Raw genomic sequence first — 23,192 nt, 5'->3', positions numbered from 1 at the left:
TGTGTTAATTATTGACTAAATGATTAAATACTTTTTTATCTTACATTTTGAACAATTAGAAAGATGCTAGTTGTGGAAATGAAAACCTGTCATTTTCATCAAGAGGTGTCATTACAGTCACAACCAGTTTTGTGTCAGTTATGACTCCGTGATATTGACAATTTTTTCAGGAAAAAAAAGAACCTAGATCTTGACTTTCATTAAAACAGATAGGACAATATTCACTTTGATTTCTTATTAACAAATCTGATGTGCCCTTTTTTGCGACCGGTTACCAAAATGTAATCTCTGAGCTATTCAATTTGTGGAATTAGGAATATGACTTAGTTTTGGAATACTGATCCAAACCCTTCACTCCTCTACCCAGCCATTTATAAATCCTCAATTTCTCTGTACCTGCGTGTAGAACATCTTCCTCCTTTTTTCTGGTATCTCTTCTTGTGGGGGGCTTCAGTTTCACGCTTCCCAGCAAAGCTGCCCCGAACTCCTGCCTATAACTTCTAAGATGGCCTCACCCCGTTCCAGCTTTAAGGGCATGGGAAATGCTAGCAAAGTGAAAAAAATATTTATTTAAAATAATTCTTAATAACCTAAGAACTTTGAAGGTCAAATTTTGAATATACTAATACTAAATACCAAACACATTTGTCTGTAGATTTTGATTAATTTGGCAACTTTTTTCACCATTACTTAAACTAAATAGCCTATATTTTTTGTTTGTTTAATCGTTTTATTAATATGAATTATTTTTACTATTCGGCTGATGTGTGATGTGTCCTTATTGGGGACAAAAAAAACACCCTCAACCTAAAAAAACACCTGAATACACAATACACACATACTCCAGTGTTAAGTTCAGTTTCATAAAGTGTACAAGAAAGGACTTTAGGTGATATATAGGTGTTACTCATATATTATACATTTTCCTTGTAATATTTCATTTTATTAAATTGTACTACATATTATTCACTTTGCTACACTTGCAAATCTGTCGAAATGTGTTTATCTGTTACACTATTCCTTGCAAACCATCATGATCATGATTCCACACCTGATCATAAAGCTCACACCTGTATAACTTTGAGCGTGAGGCTGAACACTGGCCAAACACTGGCCAGCATGCTCATGGCAAGGTTACATGAATTTTCAGTTTGTACAGGGTAGTGGATAACTGACACCAGTATACACACACTACACATGTACTCCAGTGCTTTGTTTCAGTGTGGTAAGGTGTATAGAGCAGGACTGTAGGTGATATATAGGTCAGGAGGATTTGAATCAAACAGTTTCATCTTCTGAAGCCTGAGCTCGCCCACAGTTAATGCTACTAATGAGTTATCTTTCCTTTAAAGTAAAGCATCAAACTAAAGTTTCGTTCATTCTAATGAGAAGAACTAAGGACAGAAACTGGCCATTAATGTAGAGCTCCATTATTAGAAGACTCCTTATTCAGACTCTCAGACTCTTAGGCACAGCTTCCCACAAAAATGCTCTAATTGTATCCATGCTGCACATCTCAGTCTATGAAGTAAGTCTCCAGGAATATCAGGCACTACTGAAATAGGCCAGAAACTTGCTAAAGTCATTAGTAAGCGGTTCTAACACATAAATAAAAGGAACAACAGTGTCCTGTTGCTTTCTAAATATTAAGCCCTCATTCATCCAAACTGCTAAAACTCTGCGGGATCCTGATCTTACTGTTCCCCATCATTCAGTGTTCTGTCTTCGAGCTTCAGCAGAGATCTTGTGAGTGTTCATGTTTGTAGGGTTGGTAACATAATAAAACTAAATAAAAGCTGTATTTCATTTAACTATATGATCGATTCTCCCAGCACCTGTAAAAGACAAACAGAAGTTTGTCTTTAATATGGTATAAAAAAGAAAATTAAGTATATCATTAAACAGCTGTCTGTACTCATTGTGCAAATGGTACAATCCACTATCTTTCCACTCTGCTACGTGCTGAGCATTCACATACATACAATTTTACAGCACTAGCATTCTGTTATTGTCTGTCACCTTTTTTATTTGAATAAGCTAATGTTGCAGGTTGCAGCCTCTGTCCTCTGTTTGAACTGGAGTGAATCATCTTCTTATCTGCTAAAAAAAAGATGTCACATGAATTTAAGTAAGTAAATGATGTGGGGTTGATGCTGCAGTTGGTCAGGTCTAGGTTCAGCAACAGTATGTGCTGAAAGCATGAGGTCAGCTGACTACCTGAATATATACTGAATATAGACCAAGTTATTCCGTCAATAGATTTTTTCTTCCCTGATGGCACGGGCCTATTACATGATGACAATTTTAGGATTCACGGGGCTGGAATTGTGAAAGAGTGATTAAGGGAGCATGAAATCATCATTTTCACACATGGATTGTTCACCATAGGGTCCAGATCTTAACCTTATTGAGAATCTTTGGGATGTGCTGGAAAAGGCTTTGTGCAGTGGTCAGACTCTACCATCATCAATGCTGCAAGATCTTGGTGAAAAATTAATGCAACACTGGATTGAAATAAATCTTGTGACTTTGCAGAAGCTTATTGAAACAATGCCATAGCGAATGCATGACGCAATCAAAGATAAAGAAGGTCCAACAAAATAACAGAGTGACATTTTTTCATTATTTAACTAAAAGAACACCTGTATACACAATACACACATACACCAGTGTTAAGTTCAGTTTCATAAAGTGTACAAGAAAAAGCTGTAGGTGATATATAGGTTTTATTCATATATTATCAATTTTCCTCGTGATATTACATTTGGTAAAATTGTACTACATATTATTCACTTTGCTACACTTGCAAATCTGTAGAAATGTTATTTAACTGTTTTGGATTAGTTGGACATTTGTGGCCACATGTACATTCAACACTGGATAACTGAGTTTAGTCGTTTGCTGCTGATTGTGTCTTTTCTATTGGCATTTGGTACAATTTATTTGCATATTAGTTGCATATCAATTTCTGACACTCACCATCAGTGTGTAATAATTCCCCCCTAGGTTACCTTAGATAAACTTGTAAATGATATATTATAATTAACTGCATGGCCTCTATGTTGTAGGCTCTAAGAAAAAGCATCATTTTTTGAGCAGCAAACTTTGTTAAACGGTTCACTCTATAGTACGTATCCAGGCCACTATTAGGAACCTCTACAACTCTCAGTGTGAGACATCTGACATGTTGCATTTCACATGTGTTACACACCTCTGTATGTGTAGCTCAATAAATGTAGCTCATAAATTTGTAATAATTTGACAAATTACTTCCTTCCGAATAGCAGTGCAATCCCAGATTTCCTTGTGGGTGTAACCATTTTTATTCAACCATTTTTTTTTTTACGATGATGAGTGTATAAGGTTTTTTACAGATTTCATATCCGCTGATTTTTTTTGCTCAGGCTTTATATTAATTGGACCCTATTTGCGAAATCATCATCAGCATGATGCAGATCATCCTCCAGTGCATCAGATACAGAAATACTGTTTGGTCTTTTAGAAGCTTGCTATCAAACCCAGCGACTCTCACTGAGTAAACAGGCTCAACATGAGCTGGGTAATCACCCACCGAGCCATCCAGCTCTGTTTATTATAAAGCACCAGTACGCTGCCCTCCATTAGCGGATAGTCTCCGGGTTGATGCGGCCCTTTGGAGCTTCCGTTTCCTAAGGAGCTCTGAGGAGATGATGGGGCTGCTAAGTGTGCTCAACAGGAGACAGATTCGCACCTCTTCCTTTGAACTCTGCCATTCATCACTCCTCCATCCCTCATTCTGGCGTTGGAGAATGAGGGATGCGCTGAAGGGTGCCATTAGCTTGTGTTGGAAGGCTCGAAGTGAGTTTTTTCTCCGGTTCTTTTTCTTTGAACAAAAAAATAAAAAGCTTTTACACATAGAGAACAACAGGCTTTCATGCTGTGCCGTGGGGATGCTGATGTTTAACGTTCACGCAGTGTGTGTTGTGGGTATGCTGCCAGAGAAAGGCATTCACATTATTGTCTAAACATAAAGTGAGCTTCCTCTGTTAAGGTGTGACTTTAAATCTGCTTTTTATATTGGGCTGCATCATGTTTGCATTTGTCTTTTGTATTAAACACTTTATAAATGTGCCATTTATGTCCTGGAAAAAAGTATTGGAATTCTGCTTTTGTTGGTGTAACTGTTTGCACTTTCATAGAAAGGCTTTGGACACGATATTAGAGTATTGCTGAGAGGATTTCATTGCATTCAGCAACAAGAAAATGTTAGTAATGTCATAATTTTGGATAATCACCACTTTACATCAACACCAGCACTTCAATACCAATTGTAAAAGTATTGGATGGAGCTCCACAGTTCCACAGTTCCTAATGCTGTGGGCTTTATACCCCTCTAGGCAGCGTCTAACATTAGGCATGGAGAGTATATTTACCGTTCTTTTCTACAGGGACTTATCAAGCTCTTTTATACCACAGATATGCATTTGCGCATTTAGGTCAGCAATATGTGCAACTTAAAGTAGATAAATTCATTACTTAGAATAAGGGGGGTCAACAGACAATTGGATTTATACTTTAGTGTACGGTATATTAACAATGTTAGGCAGCAAATTAACAGTTATTTCTTGAAGTTGATGAAGTGTTGGAGACAGGAAAGATGAATAATGGGTAAACGCCACTTCAGCATCTGTAATGACTAGACAACTGGTTCAGAACGACTTTAAAAGATGAAGCAGGTCTTGTGGGATGTTCCTAGAGGTCAGTACCTACCAACAATGGTTGACTTCATGGGACTAAGACTCGTTAATATTGTCCATGGAGACTCCATCTCACAACTTTCAGGGCTTAAAATTTGCTAACATTAGTCTTGGTGCCAGAAACCACAAGACAACTTCAGAGGTTTTGTGGATTTCATGTCTTCTCTTATGGCTTCATGCCATCTTATGGCTGATTCATGTATTCCCAGACACTCATGCTAAAAAGTGCATATACCAGTTTAAGCTTAAGAATCACTGTGTGGATTCCCAAGTCTCGGCAGAAAAAGGGATCTAAGCCTTGCCGGTACTGAACTGTGGGGTTGTAGAGTTCTGTTCTCTGGAGTGAGGAAGCTCTATTGAAGCTCTGCCTCTGAGATCAATGCTGTTTGTGATCCAGACTTCAACAGCCAATGTCAGTGCCTGACTCCTCGAAAGCTCCTGTGGCTAAATGCCGTCAAATTCCAGCATTGTTTCAGTGTCTGGTGAAAAGCAAGAAGAGAAGAGGCAATAGGAAGGTCAGCTCCTCATTAATAGCTCTGATTTGATCACAAGACAAGTTCTTTGGGGCAGATGGGGGTAATAGTTAGACAACTGTCTGTGTCAAAGCATCCCCAAAACAATCAGACAGGTCATGTAGGGTTTTCCCAGTATGCATTGGTTAGTATTGTTGCATATAAACCAAAATTATTACCTAAAACCTCTGTTAGTTTATGAAGGTTCACCCGGAGTCGTAGATGTGCTCAAAAGAAAACAAGTTTATTAACAGGAGGCTCCTGGAGACCCTGCCTAAGGAAGTACAATTGGGGTCATAGAATCAAAGTTCAAGGTTCATGTATTTGTTATATTGCATCCGTCTGGTCCTGCTAGTTTTGGTTTTACATTGTAATTTAAATAACTTTGTTATGTCCTGTCATTATCACCTACAGTATGTAGGTAGAGCCCCTGTATACTTCACACAGATTGGTTTGTAGAATTATGTCAGTTTGGTGAGTTGCCTTTCCAGGTGTGATGCCAAATTCTGAGCCAGAAAATGCCAAAATCTGACTTTTATTCAAAGGCACACTAATCATACAGTTGAATGATAATAACAGATCTTCAATCTTTTATAAGATTCCTTTTATTTCTGTTTGTATATAAGGGTTAATCTACAGTTAGAATGGATACAGGATCCTCAAACACAATCGGTTATGATCATACTGCTGTGTGATGAATGTGCATGTGAAGTAGAGTTTAGATTCTCTGCTCGAGCCCGACTTGATGAGTGAGTCCCCCAACTTTCCTCTGGCTGGTACGGGTTGGACTCAAAAAATGGTCTGTGACATAGGTGTCTGTTTTTTAAAGCTATTTTTATTTTACATAAAGCTATGGCGGGATAATCTCAATATAGGGCTTGATTTTTGGGCCTGATCTAAGCTCTAATGTCAAATTTGGGCACACCAAAAGTACTATTTCTTCTTCTATTGTTTAATGTCTGGTAATAGCCGGCCTCAGATTCCTGTAATTGGTCCACAAGTTAAAAAAAACAAAACAAAAAAAAAACACTTTCACACTGCAAACAACCCAGACCATGCTTTAGTAGCTCAAGGTTTGGGATCACGCCTACTATTTAGGTTCAGACCAAACTGAAAAAGTCTAGCAGTCCGAACCAAACAGAGTAGTTGTGAAAACAGCCAACAGGACTTCAGAAAAACATCTGAACCAAAATGTATTTGTTTGTTACATTTGATATGGTTAGTTTTGAATTCACACTGCAGTTTAGTGAGATCAATAAAGAACTTTACTACAACCTTTATCATCAGCTACATGGACTGTGTCTCTCTAAATGTTGTCAGTTTGGCCAGATGCCTTTCTAAGTGTTGTGCCAAATTTTGCCCCCAGCTGGAATCAGACTCCCTTTAACTGCATTCTCATCACACCTAGATTTCGATTCTATCTGTTTATAGATAAGGCTTAACTTGCAGTTACGATGTGACAAGTTGGAGGCACGATAAAAATGCAAATTGGCTTTATTTTTCATTATAAACAAAAGAACAAAAATAAAGACTATGAAACAAAGGGTTTACAAGAAGACTTATAAACAAATCAAGAAACAAACAAACTAAAGATAAGAAAACAGAAACTTGAGGACTGAGGCTTAAACTAGCAGCGATGAAACATACAGGATCTAACCTGACAGGTCAAACAAAAAGCATGACAGAGAACAAAGGAACACATCGGGTATTTATACACAGGCACAGACAAGGGACACCTAGGGAAGTAACGAGGGGGTGGGGTTACAAAGAGCACATGCAGGGAATACAAGACAGGAAAACATAGGACAGGAGCACATGGGACCAAAAGAGGGCAATAATACAAGACATACATTTTAGCACAGCACTGGTTCCTTTTCTTCTTCTGTTGTTAAATGGGTAACAAATGCCTACCTCAACATCCTGTGATTGGTCTAAAAGCCTGAACCATCTAAAAAAGTGTTTTCACACTCAAACAAACTGGACCATGGTTTATTTGGTTCCGTGTGAGACTGCTTCTTGGTCTGACCTAATTTTGCTCCACAGTTTAGACTGTGTTTTCCGGCACCTTTTCTACCTTTAATCCAAGATTTTGATTTGGACTAAACAAGGTTGGTTTGAAACTTACCTTTAAAACCTTAAAGGATGTGAAGTTGGTGCCAGAAACCACAGGACACTTTCAGAGGTCTTGTAGAGTCCATGCCCTGCCTCCATGGTTGAGTGCTGTTTTGGTGGCAAAAGGGGGACTTATATACTATATATAATAGGCAGGTAATTGTAAAGTAAAGGTCAATCTGTATTTATGTCTATATCTAAAGTTTTACAGTTTACTTAGAGAGAGAGGAAATCTTGCTTTATTCACGTGGAAATAATTCTGTGCATTATTTTAATGAATACTTCTGGAGAAATACTGTAGCAATACAGCCTCAATATAATATTGTCCAGTGCTGCCTGTGATATATTATTCAGGCCTACTGTTTACTCTGTATCAGTGTGTGGTGGAAAGGCTGATATCCGCTACAGCACAGGGCTAAGTTTCAGTGAGATTGGATACGCATGAGAAAATGAAAGTTTTTGTAATAAAGATGTCACATTACTTCGTCCAGAACGTTCTTCTCATAATGAAAACGCTTTCCACAGTGTTTCAGTGCAAAATAAAGCTACATAAAGAGGCAGTATCATGAAAACCAAAAACAATAAACGGAGTTATGTATGGGTTCTTCTTAGAGAATTAGAGAGTACATTTCATGTGTGGAAAAAATTCAAAAATATTTTTAGATTTGCGTAATTACTCTATTAACAGTCATAAGTCAGTTGCATATAATATTAAATATTAAGCAATTAAATTAATACTTTGAAAATGGCAAAGCACCAAAAGACAAATTAGTGAGAAGACCAAATTATTGATACAAAACAAAGACTCATTTATTTTAAATAATGTTTTGCTTTGTTGGTACAATATATCTGCTGGCATGGTAAAAATAGTGTTTTTTTTAATTAGTGTTTTTTATTGTGGTTTTCCTTGAAATGCTAGACCAATTAGATGTATGCTGATTAATTTATGTGGAGATCAAAAGAGGCAAAATGAATAATAAAAAATAAAAAAAAAAAACTTTGGCCAGTTTTGGTTTTGTACAAAAAAATATTTTAGTACATTCCTATTAATAAAACAATATTTTATGTATTTTCCATATTCTTGTCAACTGGTATAAAATTCGCCGAATTATAGTGATGTCACTTCCTTTGGCTGGAAACAGGTGGAAGTCACACTTGACTTTTGTATAAAATGCTGAGGATACACCAACAGTACCTTTTTAATATTTAGGTTAGAATGTTACATTACATTACATTAAATTAAATTACATTTGGCAGATGCTTTTGTCCAATTGACTTACAATAGTGAAGTCCAAAAGTAATAGAAGGTAAAAATATCTTCAGATAGAGCCTAAAAGAGGTCAAAGGGAAATAATAGGATAGAGGAGTGAAGGAAGGGAGGTTAGAAGTAGTTAGTGTGTTAGAGGTGTTAGGAGAGTAAGTGCTCTTTGAAGAGCTCTGTCTTCAGGAGTTTATTAAAGATAGCGAGAGATTCTCCTGATCTGGTAGTGGAAGGTAGTTAGTTAGAGGTGTTAGGAGAGTAGGTGCTCTTTGAAGAGCTCTGTCTTCAGGAGTTTATTAAAGATAGCGAGAGATTCTCCTGATCTGGTAGTGGAAGGTAGTTTGTTCCACCATTGTGGATGTGGAATGTGGATTTATAGTCACGAAACAGTGGAAAATGTCAACTCTTATACTGTAAACTCTGTTACTGTAAATTCTGTCAATGGTTTAAATGGTCTAAATGATTTAATGCTAACTTTATAACAGTAACAGTGTTAAATGATGCGTCAAATCTTTCCAAACTTTAACAAATTCAGTCATCAGTACGAAGCATCAAGAACTTTTGAGGTCATATTAAAGTATTGAGCACAACTTGTGTGTATGTGTGTGTGTGTGTGTGTGTGTGTATGTGTGTGTCTGTGTGTGTGTATTGTTATTCTGCTGAGCATTGTGAGGTCTCGGCCTCCTCAGACAGAGCAGATCCAATCAGAGGTGTCTGAATTGGGCTGCTGAACCTTTGCCTCTTTGGCACTTTGATGTGAAGATCAGCCATTTGGTCCTTCGCCGCGGATACATCAAGAAAGTGAGCCGAGGGCTTGTGTGAGTGTGTGTGTGTGTGTGTGTGTGTGTGGGTCTGAGAGAGACAGAGAGATCAGTCCTTGTGAGCTTGTTCTTGGCCAGGGGAACAATATCCTGACCTCCTCGTTTAGAGTGCAGCACAGTAAAGAGTTGAACCATAAAACCCAGCATTCAGGCCTGATCCCAGATGTGCTTGTTTGCTGTTCAAGGCTGAGGGAACCTCAACAATGCTGCTGCTGGCCTTCTTGTCAGAACTGTGTGTGTGTGTGTGTGTGTTCCCTTTTTTCACTGTACATTTGTAGTTTAAAACTCCAGCTGTGCTTTCTGAAGAGCTACAAGTCTCAAAAGTGTTAAAATAACCTCTTTTAGCACTCTAGCCAAATTCGAATGTATCTGTTTAGTTTTCCATTATGCTTTTTAAATGAGCTTTTGCATTTTGAATTTTGAATTTTGGCCGAAAGAAGATGGAGCAGTTTCTGAATCATGTTGTTATATGGCTTCTTTTTTGAATATTAACATTATGACTTGATCTTCCTTGATTTTTTATTTGAGGATTGCACAGTGAACTGTGTTCACAGACAGTGATTTCTGAAATTGTTTCTGCAGTAATTTCCAGTACAGAATCGTTAGAACCTTTTTAATGTGTTTTTAATGTGTTTCCATCTGAGGGCCCGAAGATCACCAGCATCTAATATTTATATCTATAATATTTATATCTTTTTCTCTAGTTTTGCTGAATTTTTGACAGTGTTATCTACTAAAAATGATGGGATATCCAAAGACTTTGATTTTAAATTTTACGTGATTAACATTGTTCCTCAATTTATAGACACAGTTTATACACAGTTCATTGTTCTGAAGTTAATAGAATGTGTGTCTATGAGATTTGCGTACATTACTTTTACATTTATTTACTAGGGCTTCAACTAAAAGTCAATATAATCGATAATGTCAATTACTCACATTTGTCGACTATACATGTTACTGTCGACTAATCGTTAACTTGTAACAGTGCTGCTTACAAAAAGTGCTGGGGATAAAAGCGCAACGGGAGATGGGTAAATGGCTCACTCACAATCAACTTAGTCTGTCTTCAAAAGTGCCAAAAAAAAACAAATTACATATTTACTCACTAAATATCAGTACTTTCCATGTTTAAACAACATCTACACTATAAAAAGCCTTTTAAATCTCATGTTCAGGTGTTTCTATCATTTTTAGAATTAAGGGGCATGGCAAAAATAACTGCTGACTAATCGACTAATCGAAAAAATAATCATCAGATTAGTAGACTATCAAAATAATCATTTTACACAGCATTCCAAAATTTTAGAATTGGTGTTGTTATAGGATTGATTGTAAATTAAAGCTATTTAATTTACAGTGATTAACATGATTAAAAAAACAAGATGTGATCAGATATTTAAATACCAGTGAGCTTATGTACAGTAAGTATAGGTTTGTGTGTATCTAATATACTCATCTTATCATGCTCTTTTCCTTCCTTGCAGGATAAAGGAGTGGGTGGATCAGATGCAGCAGGAACTGGTCAATCTGGCAGATATGGCCAGCGCAGGGAAGAGCCTAGCACAGGTTAGAAACCAGTCAAAAAAATCACATCACCACACACACACACCAAGAATTGGAAGGGCCCTATGTTACCTAACCATATTACAGTTGAATTTGAGCAAAAGTTGGGCCTAAATATATCTTTTCTCTCATTTTTCCTGACATTAAGTCAGTTTAATACTGTTACACACTCAGCAGCTGTGATGTCAGCTACGCCTGAAGATAAATTTGCCTTGAGGAAAAAAAAATCACATTGTAGTTTTCAGCTCTCAGATGTGGTTTTGGAATCTTAAAAATAATCCCAGTGAAAGAAATAATAACCCCTAGGTCTGTAGAGTTATTACAGATCTAACATGTGTTCTGTTATACTATTTAAAAAGCAATTCATTGCATTCCTCTCACAAACATACAGTACATTTAGGATACTGATTATTTCTAGAATATATATTTTGAATGAAATCATGAAACATGAATCAAGAAAATAATAGAATTCTTGCATTTTCAAATCAAGAGTCAAGACCAGCACTTTAACCGCTGACATATTCTCTTTTTTGATTGCAGATTTATATGGATAATCAGAATCTCTTCACCCTGGAACCCAACAATGCAGGAAAGCTGGTGGAAGATGCAGCACGGAATATAGAAAACTTCTTAAAGAAGCGTGCGAAAGCTCTGGAGGTAGGCTCAGAAAATAAACACGTTTTCCTGTACGCACATTGTGAAAGTTGAAAATGTGATGTTCGAATGGTGTGTGAAGCTCATGTCATACAGCTTTAGACAAACAAAACTAGTGGTCATTTTTACCTACAAATGTCTTTGTGAGATGATCAGTACAGTATTTTTGCCAGAACATTGGAGAAGAGCCTGTTTACACCCAATTTATAAGTGTCTGTAATAAATGTGTCGTTACACATGAAAAAGTGAAAAGTTCAGAAGGGATTATTTGGGTTAAAGTAGTTATTACCAGACATCCCTGTCCGAATGTGCCATGTCAGTCATTTTTTTGGACTGTGCACTTCTGCTTTAGTTACAATTCCAGAGTTTTAACCTTTTTGTAAAACGAGCCGTAAAAATGACTTTTGGTTATTATATTCCCATAAAATTCAATATGTGTGTAAATATTTTGTCACATCGTGTAAAAAAAGATTTTCTGTGGCTTCTGCAACCTTAGGTAAGCAATTTTGTTTCCTTAGCCTATAACCTACATATGTGTTATGAACATTTAGACGGTTATTATAATGTGGTTTTAGGAGGTGATACCAGTGTATAAATCGAGCAGCCGCTCCATTTGTACATCCTGTCATTTGTACTGAGATTTCTTATCAGTCTCATTTTTTTTAAGCATATAGTTAAAATGCATTACAAACCTCCCTATACACAACTATCTGTGCCCAAATAGGGCTTAGAAGTGTAATTAGTGATGTATTCACTGCAATACATAGATTGCTGTAGTAGATACACAGTATAACAGAAAAACATCAGTTTAAACAAATACAATTACCCTGATTACACACATTACACACGTATTTACATGTAATTACATAGTGTAATTAGTCAAGTAAAAATTGAAGTTGATACGCATATGTACTGTATACATTTGCATACACTGTACATCTGTAACAATGTAACAACAATCTAGTTGTAATATCATGGCTTGTTAATGTGCAATTACATGGGTATTAGACACATTTAGACAAATTGAGGCCAATCCTTTTCCCTTGAAAGTTAGTTCACAAAGCATGAAAATGCAACACAGAGACATCACGCTCCAGAGTGCTCATTCTCCTATTGGCTTGCAGTGGCTGCGACCACAGATGTGTGGTGTGTATAAATATATTTGTGTTTACCCGTGTGTGTGTGGGCCAGCTGGCATTGCTTTTGGATGGCACAGCTGATAGATGAATTGTCTGCCTTTGAGAGGCGGCGGGTGTGTGTGTGCCGCTGCAGATGTGCCGGGCTTCCCCTGGTACACTCATTTCAGTCTGTGAACCTGGAAGTTTGGCTCAGAAGTAGAAAAGTGTGTGTATATGTTTGTGTGTGTGTTAAATATAGAATGGCACAATGTGGAAGAGTGAACATCCCTCGGTCTCACAACAATTTGAGAACTTTGACCCACACCTAACAGATGCAAACCACTGTGTTGTTGGTTTTAATCATTTCAATTTATTTATATACTTTTAAGTTTGAATTGATTTTACTTAAAAGATATGAGTAACTGAGTGAAATTGAGATGTGTTGTTTCACTGGAATTCACTATACACACACACACACACAAAAAAACCAGAGGTACAATATGAGTACTTTTTTGTACTCAAAGGTACACTTTTCATAATTGTACCCTCAAAGGTACAATACTGGTCTTTACAGGGTCAGATGTGTTCCCTCTGAAGTACAAAGTCATTCCTAACAGCAGGAAGTACAGATTTATACCATTTAATCAGCCAAAAGGTACATTCTGTATTCTTTATCATTGTACTAATGAACAATATATATTTGAATGATACATTTTTCATTTGAAACCCAGACAATTTTGGATCACTAAGTTCTTGACACACATTCAGTTGATAATAATGTTTATAATCTTCATAATCTTTACTGGTACAAAAAACATGGGTACAAAAACGACTTTCACTAAAAGGTACTCTGTTGTACCTCAATATAATGTACAGCCCCAGCAACAAGCTTTGTACTCTTTTGTGTACAAATCTGAACTTATTTTTCTTAGGGTGTACGGACCATTTAAACGCATTAAATGATCACTTACCGCTGATTTCCTTTTCTTTTCTTCCTCTTCCTTTCTCTTCTTTCTTTTCTGGCATCTTGATGGATAACTCTGCTTCATGATTCCTGATTTCACATTTTGCCAGCTGCTGAAATCACAAACCTGGCTGGCTGTCTACTGTCAGCAACTCATGGCTAGTTGTTGTGTTTTTTTGCATTGACTATCACAGAATTTAAAGGGGCGCTCCCACAGTTTGACATTGCATTACAATTATAACTAGTCATTGTCTGAGGGCCCCAAGTCAGCTTGAGGCTCTTGGCAATTGATTGGTTTGCTCGCCTTATTGCAACGGGCCTGATATGGACAATAAAGTAGGGGCACCTTTACACATATTGTTTTTTCTAAAATCAAGGATATTAAAAAAGAGTTATTCTACTTTTATTTGAGTAACTGTCTCTACTGTCTCTACTTTGGTTGTGTTAAATGACAAAATGTTAATAAGTGACAGGATATTGGATGACTGGATCACCACTCACTCATTTACTTCATTCATAACCAACTCAAATCAAAAGTCCCAAAGGTATTGGATGGAACACCAATAGAGCTGGACAATATATCAATATTTTATTGTATGATGAAAAAAAATCTCATTGCATCCACAATAACTGTACATTTTCATTTGAATAGCAGAATAGTAGAAACAGCCTCTGCTGATGCTGTTCAGTGTTTTAAGGTGTTCTAATCACATGTTTTTACATGTGAAACACTTGTATGTGGCCTTAAATACATCTTTATTTGATTTTACAATAGTAATAGGTCAACTATATACATTTTACACTAAATTGGTTAAAATATCCTATTGGCTGATATCAGTTCTGTATAGCTTCTCTTTTAGGAGATTTGCTTAGATAGTTAATTGAAGACTCCATGTACATGTACTCTATGCATCTATGATGCATTTACTGTATAATGAGCCGTTGAAATACAGTGATAGAGAACAAACTATGCTAAACCCTACTCCTCAGTTTCACACCATACTGTAGAGCTCTCCATTCTCACATCAACAGCTATGAAACATTGCTGTTAAGGTACAGTAGGAGGATAATTTAATTTAGAGTTAACACATCACTATAATGGATCATGAAATCTAAAATTTACCACAACTCAAACATAATTCAAAAAGTTATAATGCACAGTACTGCATTTAAAAGATACACCGGGCCGTATCTGATGTGCATTGCTATGCAGCGGGGGTCTCTGAAGTGATCAGAGCTGTGGGGCAGTAAGCAATTTGGCTGGATAATCATGTTTGTTGGGGTGCAGGTTAGAGAGAGGTGTTTATATAAAGGTGTGGCTGAGCGAGGACCATCCGTCAAATGTCCGGTTGTGTTTTGGTGAGAGGCAGGCAGGCCTGTGGGATCATCTCTGCATCACTCTGATCTGTTTTAAAGTGAAGGAGGTGTTTCAGGTTGTGGCGTTTTGGAGGAGTTTTTTTTTTAGGTGACCCTTGAGCTCTTTTGCCAATCAAACCTTGCTTAGAAACTTAGTAGTACACAGCTTCCATCAACTTTTAATGCTTTGGAGAGTGCTTTTCTTGTCTCTATTATGATTAATGTATATATCTTTGTATGTAATAACTTTGTGTATTTGTATTATGCTGGTGGAAAATATGTTTTATTTTAACTTATATTTTACTACGTCCCAAATCTCTTCTGCCGTTGTGTATTTAGGCCTCTACAATTAACATACTGTCATCTTCATGTATAGCTGTGATGCAAAGTCAATGCAAAGGCAACTTCAGAAGAAAAACATGGTGTTGTTGATACTGGAGAGCAGTTATTCACCTCCAGACTCTAGTAGTTATGAGAGTATGGGTTGAACTAGGCCTTGTGAATATTTTTGCTAGGTTAGAAGCTAATGCTAACCTAGAATACCCGTGCTAAACCAAACTTAAAAAGTTAATCACACATCAGAAGAGAAAGTCCTGGCTTATCATTTTCTTTCCAGTAAGATTGCAGAATCCTAATCTGTTGTACTGAATGGGGCAAGACAAAAAGCTAATTTGGATATAGTCTGATCTGCTACCTGCTAAGTGCACATCGTGCCAAAAGCAAAACAAAATAGGACAATAGCATTGATATCCACACTGTAAACCTGGATAAGTTGAATTCACTTGAATGTATATGTGGTCACAAATGTTAACCTAGCTCAAAATATCTGAGTATTGATTGAAATTTTTTCTTAAAACAGACTTAATGTATTTGAGTTTCTGCTATTTTTTTATTTGAAGTGCAGTATTACTATCAGTAAAAGTCCACCAACAAAAAATGTATTCTGTGGCTGAATAACATTGTGGTGAATAGAACGCTAAAACTGCATCTCCCACCAAAGTCAAATACTTACCATTGATACAAAAAATTATAACTCTAAATGAAATAAATAAAATTAATACTTATGTGGCACCTTTTATACTTTTTTTTCCCCAAATGTCAAGGCTGCAACAGACATTTGTGACATTTTATCATTAATCCTGCTGTGTAACAGTCAGAAAAACCTAGATGTTGTCTATATTGTGCAGCCCTGCTTGGTAGCTAAGTCTGCCATTTCCGCTCCCTGTTTGCACTTTTGCTGATGCCGCAGCTCTTAATTTGCCAAATGCATCATACTGCTCAGACCCATTTTTTTCTGTATTTTTGGATGAGCTGTTTTGGGTGAATTTTTTTTTTTCATTTATCGTCCAAAAATAGTTGTATTGAGAAGGAAGTGTCAGATTGAAATGCTGCTGTATCTCCTGCAACCTGTGGCCTTACTTCTCTGAAAGCACACCCGAATTGCTTTTCCAACAGGACAGTGTTAGTCTACATACTGCTGGCATCTCAAAAACTTCACACTAGACCTCGAGCAGCTTGGACTGTGTGTCTCTCCACTCTTCCTCCAGACACTGGTTCCTTCATTTCCAAATGAAATGTAAAATTTACTGATGATCAGTGATGGTTTGGAGATCCATGTCATCTGCTGGTGTTGCTCCACTGTGTTCTATCAAGTCTAAAGAAAATCTTACAACCCTTCATACTTCACTCTGCTGACAACATTTTTGGAGATGGGGATTTTATTTTCCAGCAGGATTTGCCACTGCCAAACTGATATGAAATTAAAAAATTGTGTTGATGTCTAATAATATACTTGGTTTACACACTAGTCGGTCACTTTGAGGGTCTGGATTTGCTCTGTTCTCAGCAGCTATGCTTTCCATGTCTAGTCAGATTTCCTGAAAACTTCAGCCAAGCTATTTGCACACTAAACAGTAAATTCTGCACCTTCCAGATGTTACCTGCTTCATTGATCGACATGGTGATGTCAGTTACTGCTGTTTTGTCTTTGTAGCAGATTGAACAGAAGTTAAATTATGTGTAGAACACATCTGCACCTAATTTTCTAATACCATTCTGGACTAGGATTGCAATATAGAGTTGTTAATATAAACTGTTAATAAATAGCTGTTAATATTCTATTGCAGATGGTACAAAACCAAGATATTTCACAGAAGCCATATGTTTATCATGTCCAGTAGCAGTGTCAACCTCTCTGGGATTGGAGGCATCTGGGATGGACCATCACACAGCGATAACATGTATTGTGGTCAGATCAATCAGTATTTCTTTTTTTTTGAAGAAGAAGTGTAGACCATATGCTCGAAAAAGCGCTGCAATTCGAAAAGAACAATGTATACTGATAGCAGAAACCAGTCTAAAAGCACCAGGGTCTGTCATCTGTGTCTGCTTGTGTTCTTCACATTTTACTGTATACTTTACATTTTATTTTATTATATATATTTTTTATATGTATCATTATATTTTATCATTTTGTAACGCTGTGTACTATTCATATCTGCTGTTGGATGCCTAGAATTTCCCCTCAGGGATCAATAAAGTATCTATCTGTCTATCTATGGTAAAGGAAACATATAAGCAACATATGCTGCTTACAAAATGACATTTTTCAGGGATGTTGAAAAATGCATGCATGCATACAAAAGCATAGCTGTGGCAGAAGTGGGTCTGGATACTGAACTGACCCATCTTTCTCCAGTAGAGTATGCTAGGGTCATTTTAAAATGGAAAATGTGATGATAAGGACCCTGCACTGTTGCACATCTTAAGATGTGTTTGCAGGAAGAGTGGGATAAAATAGCACATAAACACTTCATCCCTTGGTATCCATAGATCCTAAATATATTTTAAGTGTTGTGTGAAGGAATAGAAACATTACAAATGGTAAATTCTTTAACAGACCTTTTTTTGGAATGTGTTACAGGCCTGAATGTTGCCTAGATGTATATTAACAAATAAATTGAAGTTTATCAGTCCAAAAAATGAATTATTTGGGGTTTGTACTGTCTTTTTATTTATTACTTTATTTTCCATACTCTTCACTTCCAGCTTCTTTCCCTGCTGACTTAGGGTTGTAGGAAATTAGTCTAGACAGTACAGTATAAAATTCCATAGCAAGAAACTGATATTTTATGCTGTGATCATGGCTGGACTGAGCTAAATTTAGCCCTGGACTTCTGTCTAGACAAGTCAACAACAGTGACTCCTCCACCCACACACAATCACCCAGGTCAGCCTTTTATACACAAGACAGTTCATTAAAGTTAATTTACACACTTGAACATTTCTAGTATGCTTTCCTCTGTGTAATATATTAGCCTACTGTGGCTATATTGTGCTAAAGCAATTAGTGCACTACATTTAAGCTTAAATTTCACATTCTGAAAAGTGTTTTATGAGTGTGGCAGATTACATACGTTTTGGTCATAGTCATGCAGTCCTATGTTACGGGATGTTTTCTCTTCTTTATATACTTCAATAACTTAAAACATGTTGCAAACATAAGCTTTCAAAACTCACAAGACAAGTTTTCACTAAGGCTTCGTTCACACAGCAGGCGAAAGTGGCCCAAATCTGATTTTCTTATCAAATCTAATCTTGATTTTAGGCTGTTAACATTATCTTTTTAAAGTGACCCATATCAAATAATTGTGCGCAGTTCGTGCTGTGTAACTGATGCACAAAACAGCATTGATTCATGAAAATTTTCGGTTTCATCCTTAAGAGAATCACAGGAACAGTACAGTTAATACAACTACACTTTTAAGCTCTCTGTAAAATGGGCAGTGTTGTTTAGCCATTTCCCATAGTCCTAAAAAGTGCTTTATTAGTGTTGTAAATTGTAAATGTGATTGATTTGGGTTTTGATCGTGTTTACTTAAATTATGAGATGTTTCCTGTTTACAGTTAAGTAATCTAAAAATTAACATAATACATAAATAATAAAAAAATATATAAAAATACAAATAAATAAATAATAAAAAAACAGTTTCGGTTTCGGTTTCATTCTTGCCAGAATAACATAAGCTATAGATCATTCAGGCTCGCTGCAACACTTTGCTTAGTTTTGTGTTCTTGGTGTCCTGATATACTTTGTTTTTATACTTTTAATTTTCCTTTGACGCTGCAGCCATGTCTGGTAGCCACATTTGGCCATTTTATTAAAACAGAGTGGTCTTAATTTTTATTGGAACAGAGACATTAGGTCCATTACCTCACTATTCCACTACTGAAACCATGACTTACTGCTGTTGTCCATTTTCCCTTCTTTGTACTGGCATTTTTAGACAATGCATTGACTCAACGCAGAAGTATAAACCTTAAGACTTAAGGCAAACACTATAATATAGCCATGTTCTCTTTTAATATAAAAGAATGGGATGATTTTAAGTACACCCACGTTAAAGGAGCCATTCTGCGGGTTCCCAGCTTGATGCACTTGAGAGACGCTTTTCTTGGGAAATTGAGGCGCATAGAAAATGCTAGACTCCTTTTGAACCCATGCTTGTGTATATATTATGCAGTGTGTTGCTTAAGATATGTGTGTCATTGCTATCGAGAGAGCAACAGAGAAAGAGAAAGAGAGAGTGACAGAGAGAGAAAGAGAGAGAGAGAGAAAGAGAGATGCCTCAGGCTTTGTTGTGCGAATCTTTTGATATGGCTCATAACAATATGCTGTGACTCAGAGTGGCTTGCTTTGTGTTTGGGTTATGATGGGGTCTCTTGTTTCCTTTTTTTCTGTGGGCCACAAATCTTGTTTTGCATCTTTGTGTGTGGGAGCCTCTCTATCCTACTGCTCTATTTACTATATACTATTTGCTTTATACTTGAAATTTTATCAGTCATTTTATGTGTCTGGGTGGAAGATGTGGTAAAAACTGGGGTTTATAAAGTTCCAGAACGCACCACTGAAGCAGCAGCACTGCATTAAAAATTATATTGTATTCCAGGAGGATCATTCGATTGTTTTATAACAAAAACGGGAGTAGACAAGCTCCGGAGTGGTGCAACTGTCTAACTGCCGGTTCTTTTGGAGTTCAATCCCTGGTGATGCCAGAGCCATTCTTGGCTGGGAGTCCCACATATAACAGGAAGGGTAGCTTAACTATCAGCTCTCTAAAGCCAAGTAATGCTTTCCTACTTAATTTTTGAGAATTACTGTGTAGATTTGATTGCTTTTACATACACTTGCATTAATAAGTGAGGTCAGGATGTTGAATAGTCACCACATGACACAACACCTCATCATATTCAACTCATCCCATCTCATTGAGCTTCATGAGTTTTTTTTTTTATTTTACCAAATTGAAAACCTCTGGAATATAATCAAGATGGATGATCACAAGCCATCAAACCAAGCTGAACTTGAATTTTCACACAAGGAGTGGCATAAAGATATCCAAAAGCAGTGTGTAAGACTGGTGGAGGAGAACATGCCAAGATGCATGATTGTTTTTCAGTTATTCCACCAAATATTGATTTCTGAACTATTAAAACTTTATCAATATGACCAATAATTATATCAATAATTCTTTGCATTATTTGAGCTCTGAAAGCTCTACATCTTTGTGTTATTGCAGCCATTTTTCTTTGTTTTTGCAAATAAATGCTCTAAATGACTATTCATAGAATAAAACAACAATGCTCATTTGACTCAAACATATATCTATAAATTAGAGAAACTAATTCAAAAACTGAAGTATTATTTTTTCCAGAGATGTATATCCTTCCAGCACAAACATTTCTATAGGGACTAGATACATTGTGTGCGCACATTTATGGCAGCAATTGAGTCAAGTCAAGAGGCTTTTATTGTCATTACATCTGAGTACAGGTACACAGTGTGATGAAATTACGTTCCTCCGGAACCATGGTGCAACATGGAACAACAAGCAATAGACAACATAAAGTGCAGGAGTGACGACAGTGCAACATAAAATTATAAAATTATAACACTAAATAACAATAAATACAATAAATACAAAAGACGAGACAATTTAAAGACAGGACAGTGCAGTACCGATACGGTATAATAAAGTGTATAGTGGGGATAAGGTGCAGAGATGTGTGACATACTGTAACATATATTATATATATAACATATAATTGGTGCTTCATTACAAGTGTTGCCCATAAACATTTGGACATATAGAGTATTTTTTGAATGTATGAATATCTTCATCTTCATATATATATATTTTAAATGCATTGCATGTTTTTGTTTGTGTGTTCTTCATCTTAGATTTGAATTAGCTGGATGATCTGAGACATGTCAGTGCGACTGCATTATCCTGGAAAAAATACTGATATTTAGTTATTTTTTGTATAATATTTAATGCAGTATTAAAACTTGCAGGGTGTTTATGTCATGATATTAATAATAATTGCACAAGACATTCCACTTGTCCACACATTGCAATAATTTAGCTAAAACTATCTATTATGCAACCCTACTACAAATATTTAACAATATAAGAAGTTGGTAAGATGGAGGCTAACACATTTTCACAGCAATGCTGCAAAATATTGCCATTGTAAATCACTGTTTAGGTGCTCCGAGTGGTCCAGCGGACTAAGGTGCTAAGGCCACTATAATTGGGAGACCGCTTGTTGGAATCCTGTTCATGCAGCTTGCCATCAGCTGCCAGAGCCCAGAGAGAGCACTATTGGCCTTGCTCTCTCTGGGTGGGTAGATGGCGCTCTCTCCACACATCACTCCAAAGGGTGATGTTGATCAGCACAAGACGTCTGTGAGCTGATGTATCAGAACCGAGTCTCTGTGTTTTCCTCTGAGTGTGCTGTGATGCTACTCGGCAATGCTGCATCAGCAGCAGTTTGAAAAGAGGCAGTGGCTGACTTTACATGTATGGGAGGAGGCATGTGCTATTCTTCACCCTCCTGCTGTTGGGGCATCACTAGTAATAGGAGGAGTTCTAATGAGTGGGTTGGGTAATTTAATCAATGTTTTAATAGTTAGTCCTTGTTTTTACGTTTATTACTTTTCTGAAAGATCACTTATTTATGTTTGATATCTACAAAGTCAGGCAAGTCTCATAACTAACACTACATATTATTGATACAATAATACTGTATATCATGCATTTCGTACTGCGATTCATCACTGTATCATTAACAGATCATCAGATAAGCATCAGAATCCTACAGTGAAGTGAGCTAGGACGGTGCAAGTAAGCAGATCCAGTTTTCCATGACCCAAGAAGCAAAGCACAACCCTCCCGTGCTTTACTGATGTTTTATAAATACGTCATTAATGTTTTATTTATACTTTATCAACATTTCATCAATGCTCTCTGCTCTTAAAAAACCCACGCACTCTGATTTTCTTCTTTTAGTACGAGCTGCCAGATTAGCTGACCCACATTGCTTTTACTCGCTACCCGGGTCATCAGTGCCAGACATCACCCAGGAGGACGCCACATGCCCAACAGCTGAATGCAACAGGTTAACAGCAGGGATAATTTCTGGTTTTAATGCCGCGCTGCGCTTGAAGCCAGCTGGAAGGCTTGTAGTTAACATGCAGTGTTTGTTCTGCTCTCCAGGGAACCGTGGCTTTGACATGCTTTGGGCTGTGTCTGATCAGGAAGGACACATGTGTATATGGGATAGTAATCTGCATATTGTCACTGTTATGTAAGAAACAGAGATCTTTCAAATGGAACATGGGAAAATGCTACTTGACTTTTAGTGGAAGTCATTGTAGAAATAATTTCTTTTAGAGCATTTCTGATCACCAGATGAAAAAAAAGAGACATACAGTGAAAAATATACAATTACTACCCTCATATTTATAAAAGTTCACTTTTTATGTCATCAGAACAGTGGCATCTAAAGAAAGAGTAAAAGACTGCTAAATAATTGTCAGAGTTAAAATACAAACCTAAATGAACTAAAGTTAATTTATAAGTCGTGATACTTGCCTTATATTTACAGTACATGACTAAGTGTATAAATATATAAAAACCTTTAATTGCAGCATCAAGAACAGATTATTTGGTTAATAGAACATTTTGTAAATGTTACAAACTTTAATCTGAAACATTTTTGGACATTTCTAGAACACATTTTCGATGTA

The 23,192-nt window shown here is 36.7% G+C and overlaps 1 protein-coding gene across 3 annotated transcripts in view; it reads left to right on the top strand.

The window, feature by feature from the left end:
• The window catches only part of LOC103044147 (voltage-dependent calcium channel subunit alpha-2/delta-1), a 172,238-nt gene that overhangs the window by 11,399 nt on the left and 137,647 nt on the right, over nucleotides 1–23,192 (top strand). For all 3 annotated transcript variants that reach the window (XM_049483429.1, XM_049483427.1, XM_049483428.1), the window contains exons 2-3: nucleotides 10,930–11,011; nucleotides 11,549–11,665. In XM_049483429.1, coding sequence (XP_049339386.1) covers nucleotides 10,930–11,011; nucleotides 11,549–11,665 — 199 coding nt within the window. The remainder of the gene's footprint in view (nucleotides 1–10,929; nucleotides 11,012–11,548; nucleotides 11,666–23,192) is intronic.

This window comes from Astyanax mexicanus, chromosome 9, assembly GCF_023375975.1.
Source record: "Astyanax mexicanus isolate ESR-SI-001 chromosome 9, AstMex3_surface, whole genome shotgun sequence".
In the NCBI taxonomy this organism is placed as follows: domain Eukaryota; kingdom Metazoa; phylum Chordata; class Actinopteri; order Characiformes; family Acestrorhamphidae; genus Astyanax; species Astyanax mexicanus.
The sequence above is the reverse complement of the archived record's forward strand: the minus strand, read 5'-3'. Positions and strand labels throughout refer to the sequence as shown.